General features: G+C 43.4%; 1 protein-coding gene across 3 annotated transcripts in view; it reads right to left on the bottom strand.

The window, feature by feature from the left end:
- The window catches only part of LOC137518608 (dynein axonemal heavy chain 5-like), a 553,928-nt gene that overhangs the window by 418,866 nt on the left and 107,216 nt on the right, over positions 1-27,846 (bottom strand). For all 3 annotated transcript variants that reach the window (XM_068236692.1, XM_068236695.1, XM_068236693.1), the window contains exons 23-24: positions 7,154-7,241; positions 331-454 (exon numbers count right to left, since the gene is read on the bottom strand). In XM_068236692.1, coding sequence (XP_068092793.1) covers positions 331-454; positions 7,154-7,241 — 212 coding nt within the window. The remainder of the gene's footprint in view (positions 1-330; positions 455-7,153; positions 7,242-27,846) is intronic.

Here is a 27,846-nt window from a genome sequence, read left to right as displayed (position 1 = left end):
TACATAAGCATCTATTTGAAGACATGTACAACGCACGTGCAACAGAGTTACGTGTCTCTTATCATGTTTAGCTGGGTACAGTATATACTATTACAAATGTTTTAATAGAATAGATGTTACATTCGATAACACCATTGAATCTAACATCTATTAAAAATGAATGCTGTGAAATGAGACTTAGCACCAGGAAAGGTAGCAACAACAGCTGATATCAGGTAGATAATTGATCATTTACCGCATCTAATGTTTAATGAAACATTCAATTCTTAACTGATGACAAGCTTGTGTGACGAGCTTCTTGTCACAACATATCAAGACTATTATACTTACATTTTACAAGAGAGTCTGTATTTTTCTGACACAAATGACCCATTACATTATAGTAGCTACATGGAAGACATTCCTGGCAACGAGTTTTCTGTTTAACATCAAGATGCAAACAGGCAAATGAGTCCTGGAAGAAAAAAAATGTAATCAAACAGTGGCGTAGCTAAGGAGCTGTGGGCCCCGGTGCAGGTTTGACAATGGGGCCCCCCCAGGCACTCTATGCATAACAATTGCTACAGCGCACCAAAACCTGCCAATGGCAACTACAGTGTCAGAGGTGCAAGAAAAGCATGGGAAACAGTTTCTTAAGGATTACCAGTATTCAAACTATCTATAGAAGTCATTATTATGGGCACAGGACCAATAGAGAGCTAATACTGTAGTTGGGGGAGGGCCCTTTGGGGCCCCTCTGGCCCAAGGGCCCCGATGCGGTCGCTACCTCTGCAACCCCTATTGCTACGCCCCTGTAATCAAATCAAACTATACAAAGAATTGCTTACTTTGGTGATACAATTGCTTTGGATTATTTACAAAATGAAATATAAGCACAATGTTTATGCTAGATCTAAGGCTGGGTTCACATTGACACAAAAAAAGGTCCTCTTAACACTACCAAACGGAACGGATCTGACCGGATCCAACGCAATGCAATAGGATCCGTTCACATTAATCCATTCTGAATGGATCCGTTTGGCCTGTTCTGGTGAGCAGAAAGCGAGTTGGGGTCCGTGGCTGATGCAGTAAAGTTGTACAAACTTTACTGCATCAGCCATAAGCAGTGGACGACGACAGAGGCCGACAGGCTCAGTGCTATCCTATGTAACAGACAGTGTGCGTTCTCACTAGGCTGGTTGCAGCGTAATCCCCTGTTCCCAACCATATGAGTCCTCCACCATTACTGCCACTGCTGCTTGGTCCACTGCACAGAAGAAGCACCAATATACAGAGCTGTATCAGAAGCATCAGGCTCTAGACCAATGGGAATCTTCCCTACACAGGGAGAATTCTCATTGGTTTACTGAGTGGTGGACCATTGAAAATTCTCCCTGGTGCTCAGGGAGGATTCCCATTGGTCTTTTGTAAACCAATGGGAGCCTAATCAGCTATACATACCAGCATTTCTGCAGCAGTGCGAGTGGTGGTGGTAGAACATGAATGTGATGGCAACAGTTACCTAATGAGTAACAGAATGGAAAAAAACTGCTGAAAAACTGATGCCATTGTAACAAACTGTTTAAATGGAAAACGGATCAGTTTTTTCATACGGTACAGTGGGGATCCAGAATTAATGGTTAAAAATTTAATTTTCAGGAAGTACAAACAGGATAAAAAGGCACCCAAAGAATAATAAAATGAATTAAAATCTATTAAATAAATAAGGTTTGAGGTGGCTTACCTCAATGAAGACAAATTCATATATAAATGAATAATCTGTTATAGCATTGGCAATGTGTTTCGTGGGTCTCTGCCGACTTCCTTAGGCCAAATCAAGTGCCACGCTATGTTCAGAGCCAGAAATAGAACTCTGGTCATTGAGGTAAGCCACCTTAAACCTTATTTTATAGATTTTAATTAATTTTATTATTCTTTGGGTGCCTTTTATCCTGTTTGTACTTCCTGAAAATTTAATTTTTAACCAATAAGGCTGGATTCACACTGTACCGTATGAAAAAACTGATCTGTTTTCCATTTAAACAGTTTGTTACAATGGCATCAGCTTTTCATCTGTGTTTCATTTTATTATCCTTTGGGAGCCTTTTTGTCCTGTTTTTGCATTTAATACCCCCCACCTCAGGGTAGAGAATAATATACTAATCCGATAATAATAATCTGAACATTTCAAAGCGCTCAAGAGCTGCAGCCACAAAGACGTGCTCAAGAGGCCACCCCACAGTGTTAGAAAGTCTTGCCTTGAACTCCTTACTGAATAGGTACTGACCCTGGCCAGGATTCAAACCCTGGTCTCCCATGTCTAAGGCAGTGCCCTTAACCAGTACACTTTCCAGCTGCTATGGATATCCTTGGACCCTTTTTTCCTTGAAAACTAAAGTTAAAGAGAAATCGAGAGCCCAATATGGTGTAGTATGTCAAAATTGATTGGATAAATGAAACAGTGAGATGGTAATACTCACAAACACGGGTTACCACCTAGGTAACCACTCATTAGGCAGGTGAGGAGATTAGACCTGTCCTCACTCAGGATTAAGAAGTCGCTCTCTGTAGATAGGAAGAAAGGGGGTAGATCACCCCTCCACCTGGGGTGGACTCAAATATATTGGTAGGTGAACAGAGGCGCCAGAAGGATAAAAGTACATAAACATTTTTTAAAAATTGCTGGGAGGAAGTGGTGGACTCGCCTCCGTTAAAGCAGACACCAAGGACTGTAAATATATAGATATACACATTTATTGAAAATACCCCAAAGATGGCGCCTCTGTTCACCTACCAATATATTTTTTCCTTGAAAGTTCCTTGAAAACCATTTACAGCTGACTAGGACCCCTGAGTGGAGTCGGGTTTATTGATCTTCACCTGCCTACAGTGGTTGGTTGCCCCATTGCAACCTCCCTTTGTGAGTACCATCTGTAAACTATTTCTTATTTCATCTATTTAGTGTGACGTACCGCACCATTTGGGCTCCCTTTGTCTACGTGTTTTGTTTTGTTTTTCGTTTAGGGTGACAGCTCACCTCTCCCCTCCTTTTATTTTCAGGAAGTGTTCAAGATGTAATGTGCCAGTACTGGCATACATCTCTCATTTGAAAGTTCTATAAAGGTTTCTGTAATATTGGAATTCTTCTGTCTGGTTATGTGTATTAGGGTTTGGTATTATGTGTATTATGGTTTATTCATGCTACATGTTATGTGTTGTGGCTGTGCCATATGTTTTTTCCTACAGTACAGTGGGGCCCTGTTCAATTCACCTGAGCATCGCAGTGTCTAAAAATGCTTTGTTTGCATCAGCGCACTTACATAGTTACATAGTTACATAGTTATTTTGGTTGAAAAAAGACATACGTCCATCGAGTTCAACCAGTATAAAGTACAACACCAGCCTGCTCCCTCACATATCCCTGTTGATCCAGAGGAAGGCGAAAAAACCCTTACAAGGCATGGTCCAATTAGCCCCTAAAGGGAAAAATTCCTTCCCGACTCCAGATGGCAATCAGATAAAATCCCTGGATCAACATCATTAGGCATTACCTAGTAATTGTAGCCATGGATGTCTTTCAACGCAAGGAAAGCATCTAAGCCCCCTTTAAATGCAGGTATAGAGTTTGCCATAACGACTTCCTGTGGCAATGCATTCCACATCTTAATCACTCTTACTGTAAAGAACCCTTTCCTAAATAAATGGTTAAAACGTTTTTCCTCCATGCGCAGATCATGTCCTCTAGTCCTTTGAGAAGGCCTAGGGACAAAAAGCTCATCCGCCAAGGTATTATATTGCCCTCTGATGTATTTATACATGTTAATTAGATCCCCTCTAAGGCGTCTTTTCTCTAGACTAAATAAACCCAGTTTATCTAACCTTTCTTGCTTTGCCATTTGTACTGCACTGCTTGGCAATGGGCCCAAAGTAAAAGGGGAGTGAAAAAGTGAGCATGTAGTAACAGCAATATAGAAGATGCCATATCATATTTGTAAACAATGCCAGTCTCTGGCTGAGCTGCTGATCTTTCTGGCTTTAGCAGTCTCTGGTTTGCACACCTGAAACAAGCATGAATAAATCTGTGAAAAGCCTGGAATAAGGTAAATAACCTACTGCAGGTTAACAGCATTACAACCTTTAGAGGTTATCAGCATTACAAAATAATGATCAGCTGGAAATCTTAGTAATACATATGCTGTACATCCAATAACAATTTTACACTCTTTGGGCTTGATTCACTAAACCGTGATAACTCAAATATCACACGTTATCAAAGATATCACACCTCATCAAAGTTAACATGCCTTATCAGAGTAGCATAGCGAGCGCTACAAACTTATGCCTGCTAATTGGCAATGGCACTCATCCTGCCCTGAGCCCCTGCGAGTTCGTAACGCTCGCTGTGCTACTCTGATAAGGCATGCTAACTTTGATAAGGTGTGATATATTTTCATACGGTGTGATATCTTTTCATAAGGTGTGATATCTTTGATAAGGTGTGATATTTGAGTTATCACGGTTTAGTGAATCAAGCCCAACATGTTTAAGGCTGGGAAATGCCCTACACAGCCCAATCTATATATTGTAAGATTAAGCCTGTATATACTGTGTATCAAAATGGTTGTTGTTTGGGTGGCAGTTCTGAAACAACACTGACTGAGTCAGCACCATTGACAGTGTGTCAAACACCAGTTAATATCATTCCCTTTAACCCCCTTGGCGTTCTGATTGTTTCCCGGGTTTTAGGGCCTGAAAGCGGAGCAATTTTGCACCCTTTCAGATGCCAAAACCTGGAAAAAATCATGCTGCCAGGGAGATCTGCAGCAGTTTTTGAATCACTCACCTCCCTGGCTCCAGCGCTGCAGTTAAGCCTCCATCCTCCGGGTGTCACTGCAACTCTAAAGTGAAATTGTCATGACGACAGCCAGCGATCTCACCAGCAAGAAGCAGAGGCCTGGAGGAGAGGAAGAAGAATGTGCGCATTGCTCTGCATACAGCCTCCTGCGGCTACCCCGAGCAGAGGTCGGGATAACCGCTCTTAGTTGCGGTTTTCCGCCCCGCCCCTAGCTCGGGATAACCGCCAAGGAGGTTAAAGGAGACCTCAAATCTTCCAGACAAAAGAGTCACATGTGGCATTTACTTTTACCCCCAAGTTCCAAGTTCCTTGGTTTCATTGGCTGGCATCTGCAAATTCACAGCCTCCTCCTATCCTTTGATGTATATATATATATATATATATATATATATATATATATATATATATATATATATATACATACATATATATTACACACATATATATATATATATATATATATATTTATATATATATATATATTCTTTGCACTTAGCTGCTAAAGAGACACACTTACACATACAGTGGGATGCGAAAGTTTGGGCAACCTTGTGAATTGTCATGATTTTCCAGTATAAATCGTTGGTTGTTAGGATAAAAAAAATGTCAGTTAAATATATCATATAGGAGACTCACACAGTGAAATCTGAGAAGTGAAATAAAGTTTATTGGATTTACAGAAAGTGTGCAATAATTGTCTAAACAAAATTAGGCAGGTGCATATATTTGGGCACCACAAAAAAGAAATGAAATCGATATTTAGTAGATCTTCCTTTTGCAGAAATTACAGCCTCTAATTGCTTCCTGTAGATTCCAATGAGAGTCTGGATTCTGGTTGATGGTATTTTGGACCATTCCTCTTTACAAAACATCTCTAGTTCATTCAGGTTTGATAGCTTCCAAGCATGGACAGCTCTCTTTAACTCACACCACAGATTTTCAATTATATTTAGGTCTGGGGACTGGGATGGCCTTTGCAGAACGTTGTACTTGTTCCTCTGCATTAATTCCTTAGTGGATTTTGAGCAGTGTTAAGGGTCGTTGTCTTGTTGAAAGATCCAGCCTTGGTGCAGCTTCAGCTTTGTCACTGATTCCTGGACATTGAGTGGAATCCATGCGTCCTTCAACTTTGACAAGATTCCCAGTCCCTCCACTAGCCACACAGCATAATGGAACCACCACCAAATTTTACTGTAGGTAGCAAGTGTTTTTCTTGGAATGCTGTGTTCTTTTTCCACCATGCATAACGCCCCTTGTTATGCTCAAATAACTCAATTTTAGTTTCATCAGTCCAAAGCACCTTATTCCAACATGAAGCTGGCTTGTCCAAATGTGCTTTAGCATACCTCAAGCGGCTCTGTTTGTGCTGTGGGCGGAGAAAAAGCTTCCTCTGTATTACTCTCGCATACAGCATCTCCTTGTATAAAGTGCGCCAAATGGTTGAACGATGCACAGTTACTCCATCTGCAGCAAGATGATGTTGTAGGTCTTTGGTGCTGGTCTGTGGGTTGACTCTGACTGTTCTCACCATTCGTTGCTTCTGTTTATCCAAGATTTTTCTTGGTCTGCCACTTTGAGCCTTAACTTTTACTGAGCCTGTGGTCTTCCATTTCCTCAATATGTTCTTAACTGTGAAAACAGATAGCTGAAACTCTAAGACAGCTTTCTGTATGCTTTCCCTAAACCATGATGCTGAACAATCTTTGTCTTCAGGACATTTGAGGGTTGTTTTGAGACCTCCATGTTGCTACTCTTCAGGGTAAATTAAAAGAGGTGGGAAACTTACAATTGACCCCCTTAAATACACTTTCTCTTTCTCATAATTGGATTAATCTGTGTATGTAGGTCAGCCTACCAAGCCAATTTGAGTTCCAATAATTAGTACTAAAGGTTTTGGGATCAATAAAATGACAACAGTGCCCAAATTTGTGCACCTGCCAAATTTCATTTAAACAATTATTGCACACTTTCTGTAAATGCAATAAACTTCATTTCACTTCTCAAATATCACTGTTTTGTATCCTATATGATATATTTAACTGATATTTTTTATCGTAACAACCAACAATTTATACAGGAAAATCATGCCAATAAACAAGGTTGCCCAAACTTTCACATCCCACTGTATGCCCCCTTTATGACTTTTACTGAAACAGTTTTTTCTTAGAAATCCTGAGATAAATAAGCAGACATCTAATGCTAATTTGTTGTCTTGAAAAATGCTTGACTAACTTGTTTTGGGCACAATTCGAACTTTTCAATGACCCTGCAGTTAATACAGATTTCACTAGTGCAACACGAAGATGTATCAATGGTTACCTGAAGGCTGTTCCTGTCTGACGGCTTTAGTTTGTTCTTTAGAGCATCAATCATTTCATACAAACACAGCTCTACTTGCTTGCTTTGCCTGGAAACATTGTAGAAAGTGTAGGAAATTCAATCAATTGTAATGTATAAACTCGAAGAAAACAAATTTAGGTCACATTTTACAAGTAGGGCAGCAATTTGTGTTTATTTTCCAAACACTGCAGCCCACGTTTCTCTTCAGTTGTCTCCAAGGTGAAATTTTCAAACCTTATTAATAAAATACCTTATCAATAAAATACCTTTAAATCTCCCACAAAACAAGAAATTGTTCAGAAGAAAATTGATATCACTTATTTTACCTACTTTTTGGTAATTTTTAAATCGCTAAGTACTTAAAAGTTATAGTTTAGATGAGATGAAAAAAAGTTAATTGGATAAGGGTCTGACTGTATCACCTTCTAAAATAGAATGCAGTTAACTGTTTCATGCCTGCACTAACTACTGCATATGAACCTGTTTGGTTGATTTTTTTTTGACAAATCAGGTGCATCCCCTCTTGATTGTGCATAATACTGTATATGATATTATGAACTTTAAAGCATAAAATTGTTCAAAAATAAGCAATGGACATTTTTTCTTGGTGCTTGTTCTACACAACTGTGTATAATAAAGCTTGGCATATTTTGTAATGTTCAAACTATAAGAGCAGGGTTACATACGCATGTTCTGATGCGCGATTTCACAATCCATTGCTTTATGCATTAATGCACATTGGTATGCATTTGAGTGTGTTGAGATTCATTGTTATTTTGGGTAAATAGAAGGCAATTTCAGAGTATTTAATGTTTTTATAAACTGTATATTTTTACCCGTAACATGTTAAAAAGTAAAAACAACACAAAGCATGGCTCTCGCCTCTAAAACTTCTTATTCCCCTTGCAGGCTGGCACTGTACATGACAGCTGAAGGCTCGTGCATGTGGCTCTGGCACCCAAACAAAATCAACCCATACAATTCCTAACTTAGGGGATTACTCTGCAAGATTGTGGCCCATATTCTCTGCCCAGTCATACATCTAAGAATAAGAGGGTATACTTGATCATCACTTAATCACATCAGGAACCCAAGAGGAGGAGAGTATCATATCTTCTGTGAGGTTTAAGCACTGGGGGTGGACAGTGACTAACAGTGGAAACTGGAAGCCCCCTTTAATGAGAGGACACCTCAAAGGCGTACAGGACCAGTGTTGCCAACCGCCCGTAAATTTACGGGCAGCTCGTAAATTTTGATACAAATTAAGCTGCCCGTGAATTCTTTAAGGAATTCAGCAGCGTCCGTAAGGGCGGCCAATCGGCCGCCCGCTCTGTTGCAGGAGGACAGCAGCGCAGTGGAGGGAGAGCTGTGGCATCAGCGGTGGAGAAGGGGAGCGATCCCCCCCCCCTTCTCTCACCTTAGTGCTCTCCCTCCCTCACTATCCCCTCCTGAACTAGTGCTGACTGAGTGGCGTTTGGCAGCGGGCGGGACTTACCTTCCGTCTCGCTCCAAGCACCGGAAGTTCTGCTGCTCTGGTCTGGACCAGACCAGAGTAGCGGCAAATCATCCCGCGCCTGCGACGAGACGCAGGTAAGTTCAGCTCGCTGCTGCCTGCCAGCCACTCAGCACTAGTTCAGGAGGGGATAGCGAGGGAGGGAGAGCACTAAGGTGAGAAAAGGGGGGGATTGCCCCCCTTCTCCACCGCTGATGCCACAGCTCTCCCTCCACTGTGCTGCTGTCCTCATGCTGGGGAGGGGTCACCTGGCTACCTATCGTGGGCACATATACCTCTGGCTACATATACTGGGCACATATAACCCTGACTACATATACTGGGGACATATACACCTGCCTACATATACTGGGCACATATACCTCTGGCTACATATACTGGGCACATATAACCCTGACTACATATACTGGGACATATACTTGTGGCTACATATACTGGGCACATATAACCTGCCTACATATACTGGGGACATATTCCCGACTACATATACTGGAGACATATACACCTGCCTACATATACTGGGCACATATACCCCTGGCTACATATACTTGGCACATATACCCCTGCCTACATATACTGGGCACATATACCCCTGCCTACATATACTGGGCACATATACCCCTGCCTACATATACTGGGCACATATACCCCTGCCTACATATACTGGGCACATATACCCCTGGCTACATATACTGGGCACATATACCTATGGCTACATATACTGGGCACATATACCTCTGGCTACATATACTGGGCACATATATCCCTGCCTACATATACTGGGGACATATACCTCTGGCTACATATACTGGGGACATATACCCCTGCCTACATATACTGGGCACATATACCCCTGGCTACATATACTGGGAACATATACCTCTGCCTACATATACTGGGCACATATATCTGCCTACATATACCGAGGACACTGGCTGTTTGCCATTACGTGCATTTACTGGTGAAAAGCTGTCTCTTATTATGTGCATTTACTGGTGAAAAGCTGTCCCTTATGTGAATTTACTGGTGAAAAGCTGTCTCTTATTATGTGTATTTACTGGTGAAAAGCTGTCTTATGCGCATTTACTGGTGAAAAGCTGTCTCTTATTATGTGCATTTACTGGTGAAAAGCGGTCTCTTATTATGTGCATTTACTGGTGAAAAGCGGTCTCTTATTATGTGCATTTACTGGTGAAAAGCTGTCTCTTATTATGTGCATTTGCTGGTGAAAAGCTGTCTCTTATGATGTGCATTTACTGGTGAAAAGCTGTCTCTTAATATGTGCATTTACTGGTGAAAAGCTGTCTTTTATTACGTGCATTTACTGGTGAAAAGCTGTCTCTCATTACGTGCATTTACTGGTGAAAGGCTGTCTGTCATTACATGCATTTACTGATGAAAGGCTGTCTCTTATGTGCATTTACTGGTGAAATGCTGTCTCTTATGTGCATTTAGTGGGGAAACGCGGTCTCTCATTATGTGCATTTACTTGCCATGCCCACTTTAGTCGCGCGTCGCAAATTTCCTTGAAACATGTTGCCTCCTCCCCATTTGACTGCCCCCTCATATGTGCCAGTCTAGAACCGGCCCTGTACCCCTGCCTACATATACCCCTGGCTACCTGTTCTGGGGACATCTCTCCCCCTGGCTACCTGTTCTGGGGACATCTATACCCCTGGCCACCTATTCTGGGGACACCTATAGACCTGGGACTACCTATTTTTGGGAAACACTGCTGTCAGATTAAATGTATTTTGGGGAACTGCTGCCAGATTATGTGTATGTTGGGGGAATCGCTGCTGCCAGATTACATCTATTTTTTGACAACCACTGCCATATTATCTGTATTTTGGAAGAACCTCTGCCAGATTACGTGGATTTTTGGTGAAATGCTGTAAGATTACATGTATTTTGGGAGAAGGGGGGGAAACACTATGGCAGAGCTCAAACTTCCGTGGCAGACCTTTTACAGCATCACTAAAATCACGTATATTTGGCCCCACCCATGACCACGCCCACATTCTGTTGCATGACCACGCCCATTTTTCGCCGCGGCGCAGGGGATTTTGTCAGTAAAAAAAAATCTGTTGTCAGTAAATTTTTAGGTATTTGTCAGTAAAAAAATAGCGTGAAGGGTTGGCAACACTGTACAGGACACATTAGTGCTCCTTACTAATTTTCACTAAGTTTGTTAAAACAGAAAGCACCTCACAAAACGCATTGAATACTTAAGTGTAAAAAAAAAATGTAATCCATTGCCAGAAATTAAATCTTCTGAACTGCCCCAATCAGTGTACGTTTCTGTGCTCTTTGGTAACCCATGCTTGAAGACAACCCCCACCCCAAAATCTCACTCCACAGCACTGCACACAGCCGTTTCTCTTTGGACCACCTGCCTGGGCTCCTCGTTGGTCCTTTCATCTGGACCAATAATAATCTTTTTTGCCCAAAATTCTTGTTGGTCATGTCAATGGACCAATGCAGAGCTCTTGCAGCAACTGAAGGAAAATGCAATCAATCTATATGCAAACCCAGTTTATACCCAAATAATAGAAACACTTCAAAAACTGTGATCAAAAAGGCTACCCACCATCCCCTAAATTCAGAAAAAAAAATGGTGCGCATTTTGCATTAGTACACAAATCACTTGTTAGTTGAATTAAAGTACTGGAAATTTGCAAAGATTGCTCTAGTCATCTACCATCAGTCATAAAAGATTTAATACTCTGAAATCAATAATGCATTCATTAACCACTTCCGTACCAGCAGTCTTTACCCCCTTAACGACCACAGTGGTAAACCCCCCTAAAGACCAGGCTGTTTTTTTCATAACTGGCCACTGTAGCTTGAAGGCCAAGCTGCAGGGCCGCACAACACAGCACACGAGTGATTCCCAGCCCCTTTTCTCTCCACCAACAGAACTCTCTGTTGGTGGGGTCTGACCTGCCCCCTTGTGTTTATTTTTTTAGAAATATTTATGTTCTTATTTTTTTTTTATATTTCTCACTATTTTTGTCTTTTTTTCCCAATCCCCTCCCTCCCCCCAGCCGGCCAATCATGCACAGCGATCGGCTGTCATAGGCTTCTGCCTCCATTGGCGTGGAGCGGTCTTAGAGTAGTTAAAGGGAACCTAAACTGAGAAGGATAAGGATTTTTCCTTCTAAAATAATACAAGATGCCCGACTCTCCTTCTGATCACGTGTCTCTAATACTTTTAGCCACAGTCCCTCAACAAGCATGCAGGTCAGGAGCTCTGACTGAATTCAGACTGGATTAGCTGTATGCTTGTTTCAGGTGTGTGATTCAGCCACTACTACAAGCAAAGAGATCAGCAGGACTGCCAGGCAACGGGTATTGTTTAAGAGGAAACATCCATATCCCTCTCAGTTAAGGTTCCCTTTAAGTAGAGTTGGGCGAACTGTTAGCTGAACTTCAGCCGAACTGTTCGGCTGCCCAACCTGTCATGTCGCTGTGTCTCTTACTACTTCCGGGTCGCAATGACCCGGAGTAGTACGTCTGCGCTGGCCCGGCGGAGCGCGTCCTAGATCGCGCTCCCGTTGCCGGGCACTCTCTGCGCATGTGTGTGACGTCACTCATGACATCACACACATGCGCAGAGAGTGCCCGGCAACGGGAGCGCGATCTAGGACGCGCTCCGCCGGGCCAGCGCAGACGTACTACTCCGGGTCATTGCGACCCGGAAGTAGTAAGAGACACAGCGACATGACAGGTTGGGCAGCCGAACAGTTCAGCTGAAGTTCAGCTAACAGTTCGCCCAACTCTACCTTTAAGGACTGGGGGTGGAAAACACCAATGGAACTGCACATCGGTGCTTACCTGCGAATCGCCGCAATAATCTGCCACTCCCGATAGTCACACCATTCTGTCCCTGCTGCAGGCTCCTCTCTCTACCGTCTCTATGACGGCAGAGCACTGTGCGCCAGTCATGAGCCACTTTCATTGGCTCCTGACCCAACGGGATTGGCTTACAGTGATGACAGGGCCAGGAGCCAATGAAAGCGTCTTATAGACGGCAGAGCGAGTGGGTGCAGAGCGGCGGTATCGGCGGTGATTTACTGCGGCGTACAGTCTATTTCCAGTTAGGGCCGCAGCACCACCTGTTAGACAAAGACTCGTACTGCGTCTGTCCGGGAGAGGTTAATTTGGTTTTGAATAATAAGGTCATTTTTTAACTTAATTATTTATAAATGGCAACAAAATATGCCTGAGCTGAAGTTGTCTTAATTATAGGTTTTGCACATAAAATCACCTTAAACTACAAGCCCTTACTGATTACATTTAAGAATCATACACAGGATAGGATTGCTATGTCAGCGCTATGGATGGGCAATGAAATGCAAATTCCGAGCTAATGGATTATACAAATTGCGCATGGAAATGTATGCAGCCTAAAATGGACCTATCAAATTCCAACTTGGTATGGTAAATTGGTCAGTTTTAAAGCTGCATACATTTGCATACAAAATTTTCATAATCTTGCATCAAGTCTGAATTATTTGCTTCTCATTAACCATCTCTGGTCAGCACTGATCAGGTAGATTAGCATTATACAAAATTAGAGGTATACGTGTTTTAGGTGTGTGATTCAGACACTACTGATGCCAGAATGCTCAGCAGGACAGGCAGGCAACTGGTCTCATTTAAAAGGAAATAATAATGGCAGCCTCCATAGCCTCTCACTTCAGGTTCCCTTGAAAGGATACCTGAGGTGACATGTGACATGATGAGTGAGACAGGTGTATGTGCAGTGCCTAGCACACAAATAACTATGCTGTGTTCCTTTTTTTCTTTCTCTGCCTGAAAGAGTTAAATATCAGTTATGTAAGTGGCTGACTCAGTCCTGACTCAGACAGGAAGTGACTACAGTGTGACCCTCACTGATAAGAATTTCCAACTATAAAACACTTTCCTAGCAGAAGATGGCTTCTGGAAACAGGAAAGAGATAAAAATGGTCAATAGCTCATAGATTTTAGCTCTGGCATATTTCAATGAATGTGTCATTGAGCAAAAACAATAAAACAGTTAAAACTTAAAAAGTAGATTTAAACATAAAATAAAACTGTAGAATGTCTTTTTTAGGAGAAGGAAGATACATCCAATTGTTTATTTCATTAGTTTATTTTAACCTTGGGTGTCCCTTAAGGTTGTTGCCAACATGGTGAAATAATTTTGCATTATGAGGTGACAGCATGAAATGTAACTTGAAACAGGTAGTCCTCGGATAACAAACGAGATAGGGACTGTAGGCTCGTTCTTAAACTGAATCTGTTCTTAAGTCTAAACAGTGTTTTAAAATACTATTACATTGTTATAAAGACGCCATGTGTGTGTGGGGAGGTGAGCAGATACATACCGCACACCTCCCGTGTCCTGGCGTCACCCTCCGCCTCTGCAAAGAACCTCTGTGTCGCTATAAGCAGATCTGCACCCTCTGACCTGGATACTGTACTGTGCTGCACATGTGCAGTATGCCAGGTCGCCTCCTGGCCTGCGTCAGAAGGTGAAAATCTGTTTCGCGAGACGGAGGTTTTTTATGCAGAAGGTGACGCCAGGACATGGGAGGTGTGCGGTATGTATCTGCTCACCTCCCCACACACACATGGCATCTTTATATCAATGTAAATGTACTTTAAACCACTTAAATTGGTGCAATCCGGCGCTCGCTGTGACGTCATCGACGGGACGGAGCAATCATCAGGGCGTTCGTATCGGCGGGGCATTCGTAAAGCGGGCGTTCGTAACCCGAGGACTACCTGTATAGACTAATACAAACTGATTACAATTTAGAAGCGATATAACATCTGATCAATTACGGTGAATAACAAAGTAATAAAAAGAAAATCGAGAGCCCAATATAATGTAGTATAATGATGTAAAGGTACAATTTGCTTTATAAATAGGTATAATACTCACAAGTATGGGTTGCTATCCAAGCAACCACTATAAGTGCATATGAGGAAAATAAACCTGTCCCCACTCGGGTTAAGAAGTCGCTCTCTGTAGATGTAAGATATTAGAGCACACCACCCTTCCACCGAGGTGGATAACACTTTTAGTAAGTAACAGAGGTACCAGAGTAGAATAAAACTATTAAAAACCATTGAAAACTGGGGCGTATTGGTGGACTTACCTCCCCACAGAAAGCATACACTGGAATGTTCAGCAAGAAATTCAACATTTATATCGTACTCAAAAAAAAAACTTGCATGCGTTTTGCGGGTCCACAGCCCACTTCCTCAAGCAAAAATTCAACAAGGACTAACAGATTCCTAGTTAGTGAGTGCAAGAGCACCTTTGTGAATGTTACGGTGAATGTTCTATATGGAGTACAGCTTTTCAACCAATAGGGCATAGAGATGTTCTGGAAACATTGATACCACAATGGTTACACTCCAAATAGAAACAATGGGCTTGATTCATTAAGATGCGCTGCTAAAGCAGAGCAGCTTAATGTGAGGGAGCGCTCGTTAAAATGAAGGAGTGGCCACTATGCACACTTTACATAGCAGCGCTTGTTGCTACCTAAGGAGTGTCATTTCCTCAGTTACGCGCGTTGCTTACATAGCAACACACAAAACGTTAAATGGGGGTGGTTCTGTGAAGTATCACGACTGCGATACTTCACTAGCGACCGCTACTATTTTAATTAACATAGTTATTACAATAGTAACTATGTTAATTAACACAGTAGTGAGCGCTGGTGAAGTATTGCAGTCAGGATACTTCACAGGACCATCCTGACTTAAAGTTATGCACGTTGCTATGTAAGCAATGCGCGTAACTGAGGAAGGCACGCTCCTTATGCCGGGCATACATGGCACATTTTATGCACCGGATCGAGCCAGAGGCTCGATGCCGGCTCATCGCCGCTCGTCCGCGCGTGGGCGTGGATCGATTGCCCCTCGTCCCCGCCAGCGCTTCCTTATCACCGCTTGATTCCCTGTCATTGTCCGCCGTCGGGAATCGAGCGGGCGCGGGTGGAGCGGCATGATCGGGCCAGCTGAATATTATCACATTACATTGCAACGAGGCATGCATAGCGGCCGCCCCTTCCTTTTATCAAGTGCTCCCTCACATTAAGCCCAAAGAGATACAGAACAAAGTATTTAAACAAATGGATAGATAAGCAAAGCCTACTGTTATAATTTAAGTAGGCCTCAGTTATTGGGACTGAGTTAGTCAAAAAAGGCATGGAGTGCAGATCGGCCCTTTAAGGGGATTTTCTCTGTAAGAGAAAATCTGCAGTTCTGTCAGCAGAACTAGAACATACCAAGAAGCTGTTCTCTGAACAAGGCCGCAGGTCTCCCTGACCTGGGCATGGAACAATAAACATCAGCCATGTTTTGTAAAACATCCACATTCCTGCATATAGGTCAAATGCCTCATTGATTATTAATCAAGTAGGTGTGTATGATGACACCACGAGTGGGTCCACCAATAGTCTGATCTAGGGGGTGGCGAAGATGATGTTATATTTAACTCTTTCCTAGTCGGTATTAAACCCGGAGTGAACGATGGAGAGGGCATTCTGCTTCTTACTTTCGCCCTAGCTCGCAAGGCTGACTGGGACCTCTAAGCATGTTCTTCCTGTCTGTAATCTGATATAATGTATGCTGTACATAGGTAGTGTAGTGGAACGTAGGTTAGCCAGAAGTGCCTGATTGACTTCTGCAGGAAGTCTAATCAAGAGCTTGTAACGCAACATGAAGATTGGCATGGCTAGGATATGATGAATGTATCTATCTGTATTTCTGTTTCCTGAATAAACTACGTACACATTGAAGAAGCCTGAGAAAAGTCTATCTCCTGCTTGCTGTGTGGAGAGTCAAGTGATCTCACAGTCTGTGAGACACAACTGTAAGAAGTTACTGGTGTCGAAGCAAGGTGATATAGAACAGTTTATAACAGTGGTGCTGATTTAAACCCTGATTAAAGGGGCCGGGGGCCGAAGAAGTTTCAAGATAGTCCACAGCAAAACAAGCGGAATAGACGCGGACTGTAAAGCTTATCAAGCTGATACTGATAAGCTGGTGTGGGGAGTGTGCGGGAGCCAAGCACACGGGCGGCAATTCGAGGAAACCAGCGGCGAAACTCTTGGATGTTAAACTTTGACTGTAAGTGCACAACAGTCAATAGCCTAAACCGGATCGCAGGTGACTGGAACGCTCCGAGGCCGGCTGGCAGCTGCCGCTGGATATCGATCCGCTGAGCCAGTGTGGGTACACAGAGATGACGCTCAGGAGTTCCAGGGATCCACTCAGTTTCGTGGAGAAGTTGCCAAAAGCTGGTCGAATTGGCAGGCGTACGAAGTCCGCGGCTCAGGCATGTATGATTTACGTTGTTATATGGCGTTATCTGTGTTGTATTTGGTGTTATAACAAGGAGAGGATAATGTGTTAATATGTACATTCTGTGTTAATTGCAGTATGGAGGCTGCGGGCTTCTCATCTCTCCCGTGCGTGGTGGGAGGGGTGAGGTTAGGAGCAGCTCCGTTGTAGATACGTAGTGCTGTTTTCAGAGTTTATGTGCTTTGGTTTTTCTTAGGATTCAATGTTCCTGTGTTGCAGAGGTTTTTTTTTCTCTCTCTCTTCTCTCTGGCTTGTTAACAAGAGTATGTTACGGTCTGGGCAGCGTACTGATTCTGGGAAATGGGCCAGAGGTGTGTGGGGGGGTCCCCCGCGGCAGAGGGAAACCAACAGTGTTAGTGGTGGACAGGGGAGAGAGGTAGCCGAGTAGACAGGAGAGGGAAGGTGAGAACAGTTGTAAAACTTAGAAGTAAGTTTTTTTCTCGGAGAGCTGTTTTTTTTTTTCTTTTCTCTTTTTTTTTCGGGGAGGTGGATGGACAGGGATACACAGCCCTTGTCTCTGGGTGGCTGTGTAAGTAAGTTGATAGCTACAGCTGAGATAATGGGTGAGGTTTTTGTTTGTCTTTCCTCCGTGCGTTTCCAGTCAGAGCTGCTAACAGGTTTGTAAATGTCTGCATCTGGTATGTGTAGCCAGCTCGTCTGTTGTTCGTCTCAGAAGTACTAGCTGTTAATGTGGTTTGGAGTTATGCTGCGCGCTTTCGTAGTTCTGAGTTATGGCTGAGATAAGCTGCAGATGATTAGTGTAGAGAGGGAGTTTTCCATGTCCCGGGGTGATAGCTGGGAAAAAGGATTTCTCCTCAGGTTTTTACGGACATCCAGGAATGTATGTGGCGAAATGCTGATTTATTTTTTTTTGTGTCTTTTTCTCTGCACTGTTTATAGATGCTGTGGAACTATGCATAACATGTTTGTTCGGTTGCTTTTGTTTCTCTCCTAATGTGTATAGGATTAAGGGGTTGCTACGGGAGATTGATAGCAGCCATCTTAGCTGGCAGTCCAGGACTCAAAATGGCGGCAGTGGAGAGGGCCCGACCCCCAAGAGTCATGGCTCCCACACGTCATGGCAGGGGGGAGGAGGGGCTGGGGGATCCACGTCACGTCAGGCTGTGCTCGCGGCTCCGGGCAGAGCAGCTGAAAGGAAGGGGGGTAGAAATACAGAGACATTCTACTGTGTGTCTCAGATTTCAAAATATTTCCCCATGGCCTGAGTCCATGGAAAGAAATGCCAGAATACGTGCACCGAGCTATTGCCGTAAGACTAGCAGGGTCACGGATAGGAAATGTTTCCCAGCTAGGTGCAGGGAGACAAGAAACAGCGCAGATCAGAAATGGGTCTGTACTGAGTTGCTTATGGGATTATTCCTGTAAGTGGGGCACCTTAATGGGTGTTGCATGAGTTCCCAACAGTGCAGCAAGGGGGTGCCGGAGTTGGAAAAAAGGGAGTTGACCAATCCGTGTTTCCGTCGCCGCTGCTGCAGAGCGGTAACGTTTTTTTTTCCGTTTTTTGTTGTGGACAGGGCCAGAGCTTGACTGAGAGGTCTATGCTGGGCTGGGGCTGTTTTTTTGTGTGTTTTTTTTCGTCCACTGATTGGTCAAATATGTTTTTTCCAGCTCCTATTAATTGTAGCACAAAGAACAAGAACTGACAGCAGTTCATGGGGCAATTATACAGATGATAGAATTGCCATTTACAGAGTGACAGTGTATCAGTCCGGTGTTTGCCATATGACTACCTACCACGTGGGCATTCAGGGATCTGCATACAGGCATGTGACGCTGGTATGCTTAGCCCTGCACCCTGTGTAGTTTAAGTGCAAAGTGCTCCTTCCTACAGGGAGGCAGCCATTTTTTTTTGTGAAGTGTGGGGGTAGTGGCACGGCAAACATTGATCAGAGGGTACAATACACAGAACTTTTAGCAGAGCTGGTATCGCGATGAAGTTCTAGATAAGTAAATGCGATAATGAGTAAGAGCATTGCAGGCTCACCTGCAAAGCAGCAACAGGTGTGGCATCCGTAATCTGTGCATGTGACGGCCGCGCATCGACAGATAGGGGGGGGATGTGGAAGGAGCTGCAATGAGGTGAGAGCTTCCAGAGGTGAAGTCCGCGGGAGCATATTTTAAACAGGTAAGTACTGAGGATAGTACTGAGGTAGGGGGGTGAAGTTTAACTCCAATCTACCAAAAAGAGTAAACAGAGTTCATGAGATGAGAACCATAAAGCAACGAGATCAATTACGATATATATTGATCAATTTAAAGTGTACAGAGTACAAGCCGCAGGGCGAATCCCAAATCATTAATAAGAATTGATTTGTTTTTATTTTGATTTCAGGAGTTGGGCAATATGGAACCGAGACAGCTGCAGTGCTGGCAGCAAAGATGGAGATGTCAGTCGGATAAGCGAAAGGTTCCAGATGCCAATCTAAGCTTGGAAAAACACGAGATTCCTGAAATTGGAAAGAGACTAAAACACGAGATTCCTGAAATTGGAAAGAGACTAAAAACGAGGTCCCTGAGATCGGAAAACGACTAAAAAAACTGACTGAGCAAAGCATAGTGCAAATTGCTAATGTTTTTCTTTCCCAAGGTGGTGCTTTGATAATGAAGAGTACCGTGCTGATGGTGATCCTAGGTTGCCATTTCGTCCTAGGAGAACGAAGAGAGGACATTCTCATGTATAATAAGGGGTTAATGAGAATGCAAGGCCCAAGCATGTTAATGTTTGGTGACAAAGGTACTAATCCTTTCACACCTCCCTTCGCTTGGCACAAATGGACCATGCACTGACGGAGGAAAAGAGCACTTGTGCCAGGTGAAAACAAATTTCATGGCACAAGGTGGGTGAAAGGTCTGAAGGGTCAGGTGTGCGGGCAGTGGGAATTGAATGGCAGTGTAAATTTGCTATTGAATACCACACTCCCAGAATCGATGCACCGATCCAAAGGTTTGTTAAAAGGTACATTGCAGTACAATGGGTACATGCAAAAGGTGGAGTGTGTGATTCAGGGGTACCATGTCTTGGTTATGCAGAGTGAGATGGTTCCAGATTCTCATACCAGAGAGACGCAGGGGACAACATCACACTCTGGAGCTACCAACAGAGAGTGCCTCTGAAACAACTATACACACGTAAAGGCTGGAAAGCCGAGGGTTGGTGGTTCTCGAAACAAGAAGTAAAAATCGAGATCAAGCCACATTTCCAGGTGACAAAGAGAGAGGGTGGGGAGAGCGGTCCCGGGGGAGGGAAAGCCAACACAGGGAACCCCATTCACACGACATGGGTCACCACAGGGGACTATAGTACACAGTCCATATGCAGCCGCTTATCCTCATGCTAGTTGGGTAAGTGAAGAGGTACTCTTAATTGAAAGATTGCAGAGATTACAGTCTTCCCGACCTCAGGTACATATTGTGCCTCAGGACATAAGGGGGGAAGAGGTCCAATCAGGACAGTTGGGGGCATATTTTGTCAGGGAGATGCTAAAAGATCCTGTGCAACTGTGATTGGACAAGGGGAGGTATATTAATTTTTCTGGAGAAGGATCTTTTGCATGGCAGCTTCGAGATGTTTGGGTGAACAAATGGAAACGGTGCAACATTCCTTTAGGCACCGCCACTTCCTTAGTTCCCACCTCAACCCGTGTCTTACACCAGGACCTGAGAGGTCAACCTTTTGTGGTGCTAGACGGGGAGGTGAAACAAGTAGAGTTGTCCTCATGCGGGCAATTCTTGCAGAAGTACCTGCGTTGGCCGGGGCAAGTCAAATTTAGTGAAGAAGCCTGCGGGATCAATAACGCAGAATGCGAGGCTACCATTCAAAAGATCCACCCTGAAGCCCAACCGATAGTTCCGGTGGCTGAAGGAAAGGTTTGGTTTTTTAACATAAGGTCTAATGATACATTCAAGGTATATTCTCATAATTGTTCCGATAAGGGGGAGTTTCCAAGGGGAACATATTGGGTGAGCGGAGATCCCATATGGATCCAGTCATCCAGGTTGGATGACGTTGTTTCTCAAATGGTTAAGAGAACTCGAAAGTGCAAAGTTTCACGGGTAGTTCCCGTCCTGAAAGAGAACACGACATGGGACAAAGGGGAACAGGGGTTGATCCAAGACGACCACATTTTGTTACAAAGGTTAAACAAACAGTACACTAAGTTAGGGGTAAGATTTCACCACGATACAGGTGATCTTAACGAGGTAGAACACAAAAATGAGCAGGTGAGTTCCAGTCTGACCTGGTGGAAAAGGTTTCCGGTGATGTTCCAGGGACACTTGGACTGGGCCTCTGCAGTTCCAAAGTTCTTTCTACACCCACTGGTCGTCTGGATGGGGATGACAACTTTAGGCATCATTATCCAGGTGAGGTTGCGTGTTAAAATTACGTAAAACAAATTAACCTGGTCCAGAGATTGGTGCCTCATAAACAATCTCATGAACCAATAGTTTAAATTAAGGGATATACAGGGTTATGGGTATAGGTTTAGTAGTACCGGTGATGGAGTTGATTGTATAAAGGCGTTCTTTTAGAAGGCACCTGGCACTGCTCCATTGAGTAACAAACACACAAGTTTCACTTTTCTGTGGTCATGCAAGTTTGTGAGTGATACGCAAGTGACGCAAATGCTGAGCATGTGGTATAGAGGGATTTAGAAGTAGGGCCTCCCCAGAGAGCCTGGTTACAGGAAGACCAAGAGGTCATGCTCTCTCTCTTCAAGGGGTAACCACCGAGAGCAGAGAAGGTATGTGAGCACGAACATCGAAAAGTGAAACATAAAGAAAAGAAACCAGGTACGGTTAGGTTCAGAAGTTGGGATCTGCAGATCAAGCCTTTTTAGGGGGGATTGTTATAATTTAAGTAGGCCTCAGTTATTGGGACTGAGTTAGTAAAAAAAGGCTTGGAGTGCAGATCGTGCAGAAGGTGACGCCAGGACATGGGAGGTGTGCGGTATGTATCTGCTCACCTCCCCACACACACATGGCATCTTTATATCAATGTAAATGTACTTTAAAACACTTAAATTGGTGCAATCCGGCGCTCGCTGTGACGTCATCGACGGGACGGAGCAATCATCAGGGCGTTCGTATCGGCAGGGCATTCGTAAAGCGGGCGTTCGTAACCCGAGGACTACCTGTATAGACTAATACAAACTGATTACAATTTAGAAGCGATATAACATCTGATCAATTACGGTGAATAACAAAGTAATAAAAAGAAAATCGAGAGCCCAATATAATGTAGTATAATGATGTAAAGGTACAATTTGCTTTATAAATAGGTATAATACTCACAAGTATGGGTTGCTATCCAAGCAACCACTATAAGTGCATATGGGGAAAATAAACCTGTCCCCACTCGGGTTAAGAAGTCGCTCTCTGTAGATGTAAGATATTAGAGCACACCACCCTTCCACCGAGGTGGATAACACTTTTAGTAAGTAACAGAGGTACCAGAGTAGAATAAAACTATTAAAAACCATTGAAAACTGGGGCGGGTTACCTCCCCACAGAAAGCATACACTGGAATGTTCAGCAAGAAATTCAACATTTATATCGTACTCAAAAAAAAAAACTTGCATGCGTTTTGCGGGTCCACAGCCCACTTCCTCAAGCAAAAATTCAACAAGGACTAACAGATTCCTAGTTAGTGAGTGCAAGAGCACCTTTGTGAATGTTACGGTGAATGTTCTATATGGAGTACAGCTTTTCAACCAATAGGGCATAGAGATGTTCTGGAAACATTGATACCACAATGGTTGCACTCCAAATAGAAACAATGGCCTTAATTCATTAAGATGCGCTGCTAAAGCAGAGCAGCTTAATGTGAGGGAGCGCTCGTTAAAATGAAGGAGTGGCCACTATGCACACCTTACATAGCAGCGCTTGTTGCTACCTAAGGAGTGTCATTTCCTCAGTTACGCGCGTTGCTTACATAGCAACACACAAAACGTTAAATGGGGGTGGTTCTGTGAAGTATCACGACTGCGATACTTCACTAGCGACCGCTACTATTTTAATTAACATAGTTATTACAATAGTAACTATGTTAATTAACACAGTAGTGAGCGCTGGTGAAGTATTGCAGTCAGGATACTTCACAGGACCATCCTGACTTAAAGTTATGCACGTTGCTATGTAAGCAATGCGCGTAACTGAGGAAGGCACGCTCCTTATGCCGGGCATACATGGCACGTTTTATGCGCCGGATCGAGCCAGAGGCTCGATGTCGGCTCATCGCCGCTCGTCCGCGCGTGGGCGTGGATCGATTGCCCCTCGTCCCCGCCAGCGCTTCCTTATCACCGCTCGATTCCCTGTCATTGTCCGCCGTCGGGAATCGAGCGGGCGCGGGTGGAGCGGCATGATCGGGCCAGCTGAATATTATCACATTACATAGCAACGAGGCATGCATAGCGGCCGCCCCTTCCTTTTATCAAGTGCTCCCTCACATTAAGCCCAAAGAGATACAGAACAAAGTATTTAAACAAATGGATAGATAAGCAAAGCCTACTGTTATAATTTAAGTAGGCCTCAGTTATTGGGACTGAGTTAGTCAAAAAAGGCTTGGAGTGCAGATCGGCCCTTTAAGGGGATTTTCTCTGTAAGAGAAAATCTGCAGTTCTGTCAGCAGAACTAGAACATACCAAGAAACTGTTCTCTGAACAAGGCCGCAGGTCTCCCTGACCTGGGCATGGAACAATAAACATCAGCCATGTTTTGTAAAACATCCACATTCCTGCATATAGGTCAAATGCCTCATTGATTATTAATCAAGTAGGTGTGTATGATGACACCACGAGTGGGTCCACCAATAGTCTGATCTAGAGGGTGGCAAAGATGATGTCATATTTAACTATTTCCTAGTCGGTATTAAACCCGGAGTGAGCGATGGAGAGGGCATTCTGCTTCTTACTTTCGCCCTAGCTCGCAAGGCTGACTGGGACCTCTAAGCATGTTCTTCCTGTCTGTAATCTGATATAATGTATGCTGTACATAGGTAGTGTAGTGGAACGTAGGTTAGCCAGAAGTGCCTGATTGACTTCTGCAGGAAGTCTAATCAAGAGCTTGTAACGCAACATGAAGATTGGCATGGCTAGGATATGATGAATGTATCTATCTGTATTTCTGTTTCCTGAATAAACTACGTAAACATTGAAGAAGCCTGAGAAAAGTCTAGCTCCTGCTTGCTGTGTGGAGAGTCAAGTGATCTCACAGTCTGTGAGACACAACTGTAAGAAGTTACTGGTGTCGAAGCAAGGTGGTATAGAACAGTTTATAACACCTACAAGAGACATGTGTATGCCTTCACAAAAAGCACAATATCTGTTCTGTGTTCATGCCGCTGGTTTATGTAACCTTGTCAAAGCTGCTGTATTTATACATAGAGAAATGATAATCTAAACTTGTACTGACAACAAAAAAACTTGCAGATGCTACTAAGCATGTAACTGGCCCTGTTTATGACATTTAGTATATGGTTGCACAAGGGATTTTACCTTTGTTAGCATCAAAGACTGGAGTAAAAATAATGCTGATTAAAACAGACATATTTAGTTTTGCAGTAATTAAAGATTTGTAGTCTCAGTGACACTGATTTTGAAAGACAATCAATTGAAGACACAGAAGGTCACTTACAAGAACACTAACATAATGTGAATGGTACAGTAAACGTATCTATTCCTCCAAAGTGGTCCTAATAAGCTGAATGACCGCTGTTTTTTGTTATGTTTTGTACTCTTTTAGCACATGTCCTATTTGTGCATTTGCAATTTAATTTTCTAGGAAAAAAATACCATATAAAAACACACACAATTCCCTGACTGCTAGTCATGAGCCCCAGGCCAAATGATATGTTGCCTCCCCCCCTTGATGGTATATACATTAATTAAACAAAGGCAAAGTCCCCAAACCTGCTTTCCAAGGACTGCCACAGTGTCAGAGGTGTAAGTAAAGGGAGAACAGTTCGTTAATTGTTAACATTTATTTAAAACACAAATACTGTGTGATCTGTGTGGCCATTAACTCTGCACCACCAATGAAAAGCTAAATAATTCAGTGGCTGAAGGAGGGTCCTAGGTGGGCTCTTGGTTTCAGGGGATCAGGCGTTGTTGCAACATGCAAATCTCCTATTGGTATCACACTATCTGCTTGTCACAAAGCATGTAACACTTTTCTGCCTGTTCCTCCACACTGAACATAGCAATGCCTCCTGCTACACATCCTCTATGAAGTTATCCAACTCTTCTTAGATCAGCACGCTTGACTGAAAGCCAGGGGTAGAAGTACAAACCACGATGTGGTGATATATTGGGGTGCTGATGCTGTTAAGGATAATACAGTAATATATTTTCATTTTACCATTTTTATATCTGCTGTGGTATGTCAAAGGTGTAGATATGCAGGCTAGATTCATGGATTGTTCATGTGATTGTGTGGGTTGGTCACTAGACCTACATTTGCATCTAAAGAGGATTTCAGTGAATAGAGTTTGGGTAATCAGACAATGGCAGAAGTCAAGTGTTGAAGTCCTTGACACTTGAAACATTTACACGTTGAGGAAGTGAAGAACTCTAGACTAAGTCAGGAAGAGTCGCTGCACCAAAAGTTGACATGCGTGTTAAACACTATTTCATTGTGAGGAAATTGAATTATTGGTGGAGGTGCAAACTATACCCTGTAAATCACATCTATGGGAAGGGGGTGGAAATCTCTGCAGACTTTAAAAACGGAGACAGGAAAAAGCCTTAATCAAGTTTCCACCTGGAGTTGAAAGCCTCACTTCACAATCTTTTGATGTATAGACTTTTACCTGGAAATGGAATATGTCTGAGATTTAATTAAAAACGAGTTCCTCCCCTCCCCAAGGAAGTTGCAGCCTCCAGTCGTATCTCACAGTATAAAACAACAGCTAGGATAACCACAACTTGTAGTTCTTGGAGGTAGCACACACGGCTAGAACTAACCTGGTTCCTGACCAGAAGTGCGTACTCCCACAACAACGCCAGATCGATACGCTGGTACGTTTATTTCCCCGTTTATTTTGGTAAGCAAAATCGCTTTGTGTGTATTTTTGTAACTTTTATCTTTGTAACTTTTTTACATTGTTTTTGTACATCTTTTGTATATATTAAGTTCTGCATTGTTCCATGTTTTTTTATGGAATATTAAATCGTTATTTAAAAAGCTTGACTTCTGCTGTGCTAAACTAACACTCACAGCCTAGAAGAGATTGAAGTTTGTATAAATCCATGCCTAATTGTATGCTTGAGCAACACTACTATATGAAATTGTAATTGCATTGTGTGTGGGGCGTTTGTCATACGTTGGCCTAAAGCGCGCAGCTGACCCAACATACGAAAATGCCAGTGCTGAGGACTCGACAGCAGAGTGGAAGTGTCTAGCGAACAGTTAGTGGTGGCAGTGAGAGGTGTTCTGAGGGGTCCCAGCCCTGTTTTAGCTCGAATAAGGCTGCTCCCTGCTTGATCTGGTCAAACCCGCAGTCGGGAACCGTATACGCAGGCGTGCCGCGGGCCGGTTCTTGACACATGAGGCCTTCCTGCTTAAAGTTTTATGTCACTCCGCTCCCCCCCCCCCAAACACACACACCATAAATAGTGTGGGATGGATATAAGTCCCCCTTCCCCCACAGAAAGCAAGTTTGGCCAGTATAGTAACCCCTCCCCCCCTTACCTAGAAAAATGGGTCAGTATAGAACCACCTCCCATATAAATAGTAGCTAATAACATATAAGTGAATGGCTGCAATATTAGTAAGTAGAGATATGAATGTTTGTAGAAGTGATCTAAGTATACCTGGCGAGTATCCTACCTAATAAAACCTAACTGTCTCTGCGTACTCCTGTCTCTGTGTCCTTGGGTCCGTGCTTTTTGCTACTGTGCATGTGTGCAGCACAGACTGTTGGGACAGGAGGACGGGGCCAGTTAGCCGGGTGGGTGGGTGCACGGGTGGACAGGTGCACGCATGCGCACTGACATGCAGCGATGAGAGACAGACCTAGAGCCCGTTTTTAAACAGGCACCAAATGCCAAAAGAAAGCCCAGCAAAGGCTGTTCTTCCTGAGACAGCTGAAGAAGTTCGGTATGCCCCAAGAGCTGATGAAAAGCTTCTACACAGCCACTATTGAGTCTATCCTTTGCTCCTCTATCATTGTATGGTATGCTGGTGCCACCGCAAGCGACAAATACAAATTACAGAGGATGATCAAAGCAGCGGAAAGAATCATCAGGACTCCGCTGCCACCACTGGACCTCCTTCATGCATCTAGGCTAGGCTAAGAACTAGGGCAAACAGGATTGCACAAGACCCCCGCCACCCCGGCAGTTGCTTCTTCAACCACATGTGCTCAGGCCGCCGCTACAGAACTATTCCAATTAAAACTTCCAGGCACAGGAACTTTTTCCCCCAAGTTGTGCTCCTTCTTAACTAGTGCATGCCCACTCAGCATGCCCTCAGAGCATAGTGTCACGGTCACCTCGCACTTCTGCCAAATGATATATAGGCCCCACATCGGCACACTTGTTTCTATACTGTCTGTGTTTTTTACTTTTTGCAATATGACTGTTTCCCATTATATGTAATGTAATGTAATGTGCTATGTCCAATGCCAATGTGTACCAAAAATAATTCTGAGTGCGGCATCCGTCACACTTAGTGAAATAAATCTGATTCTGATTCTTAGGTCTACTGGTGTGTTAATATTACGGCAAGTGGCTACTGAAGACAAGGACTGCACTTCTCCATGTTTATGAAT

This window comes from Hyperolius riggenbachi, chromosome 5 (genome assembly GCF_040937935.1).
Source record: "Hyperolius riggenbachi isolate aHypRig1 chromosome 5, aHypRig1.pri, whole genome shotgun sequence".
NCBI lineage: Eukaryota > Metazoa > Chordata > Amphibia > Anura > Hyperoliidae > Hyperolius > Hyperolius riggenbachi.
This window is presented reverse-complemented; position numbering and strand designations above follow the sequence as displayed.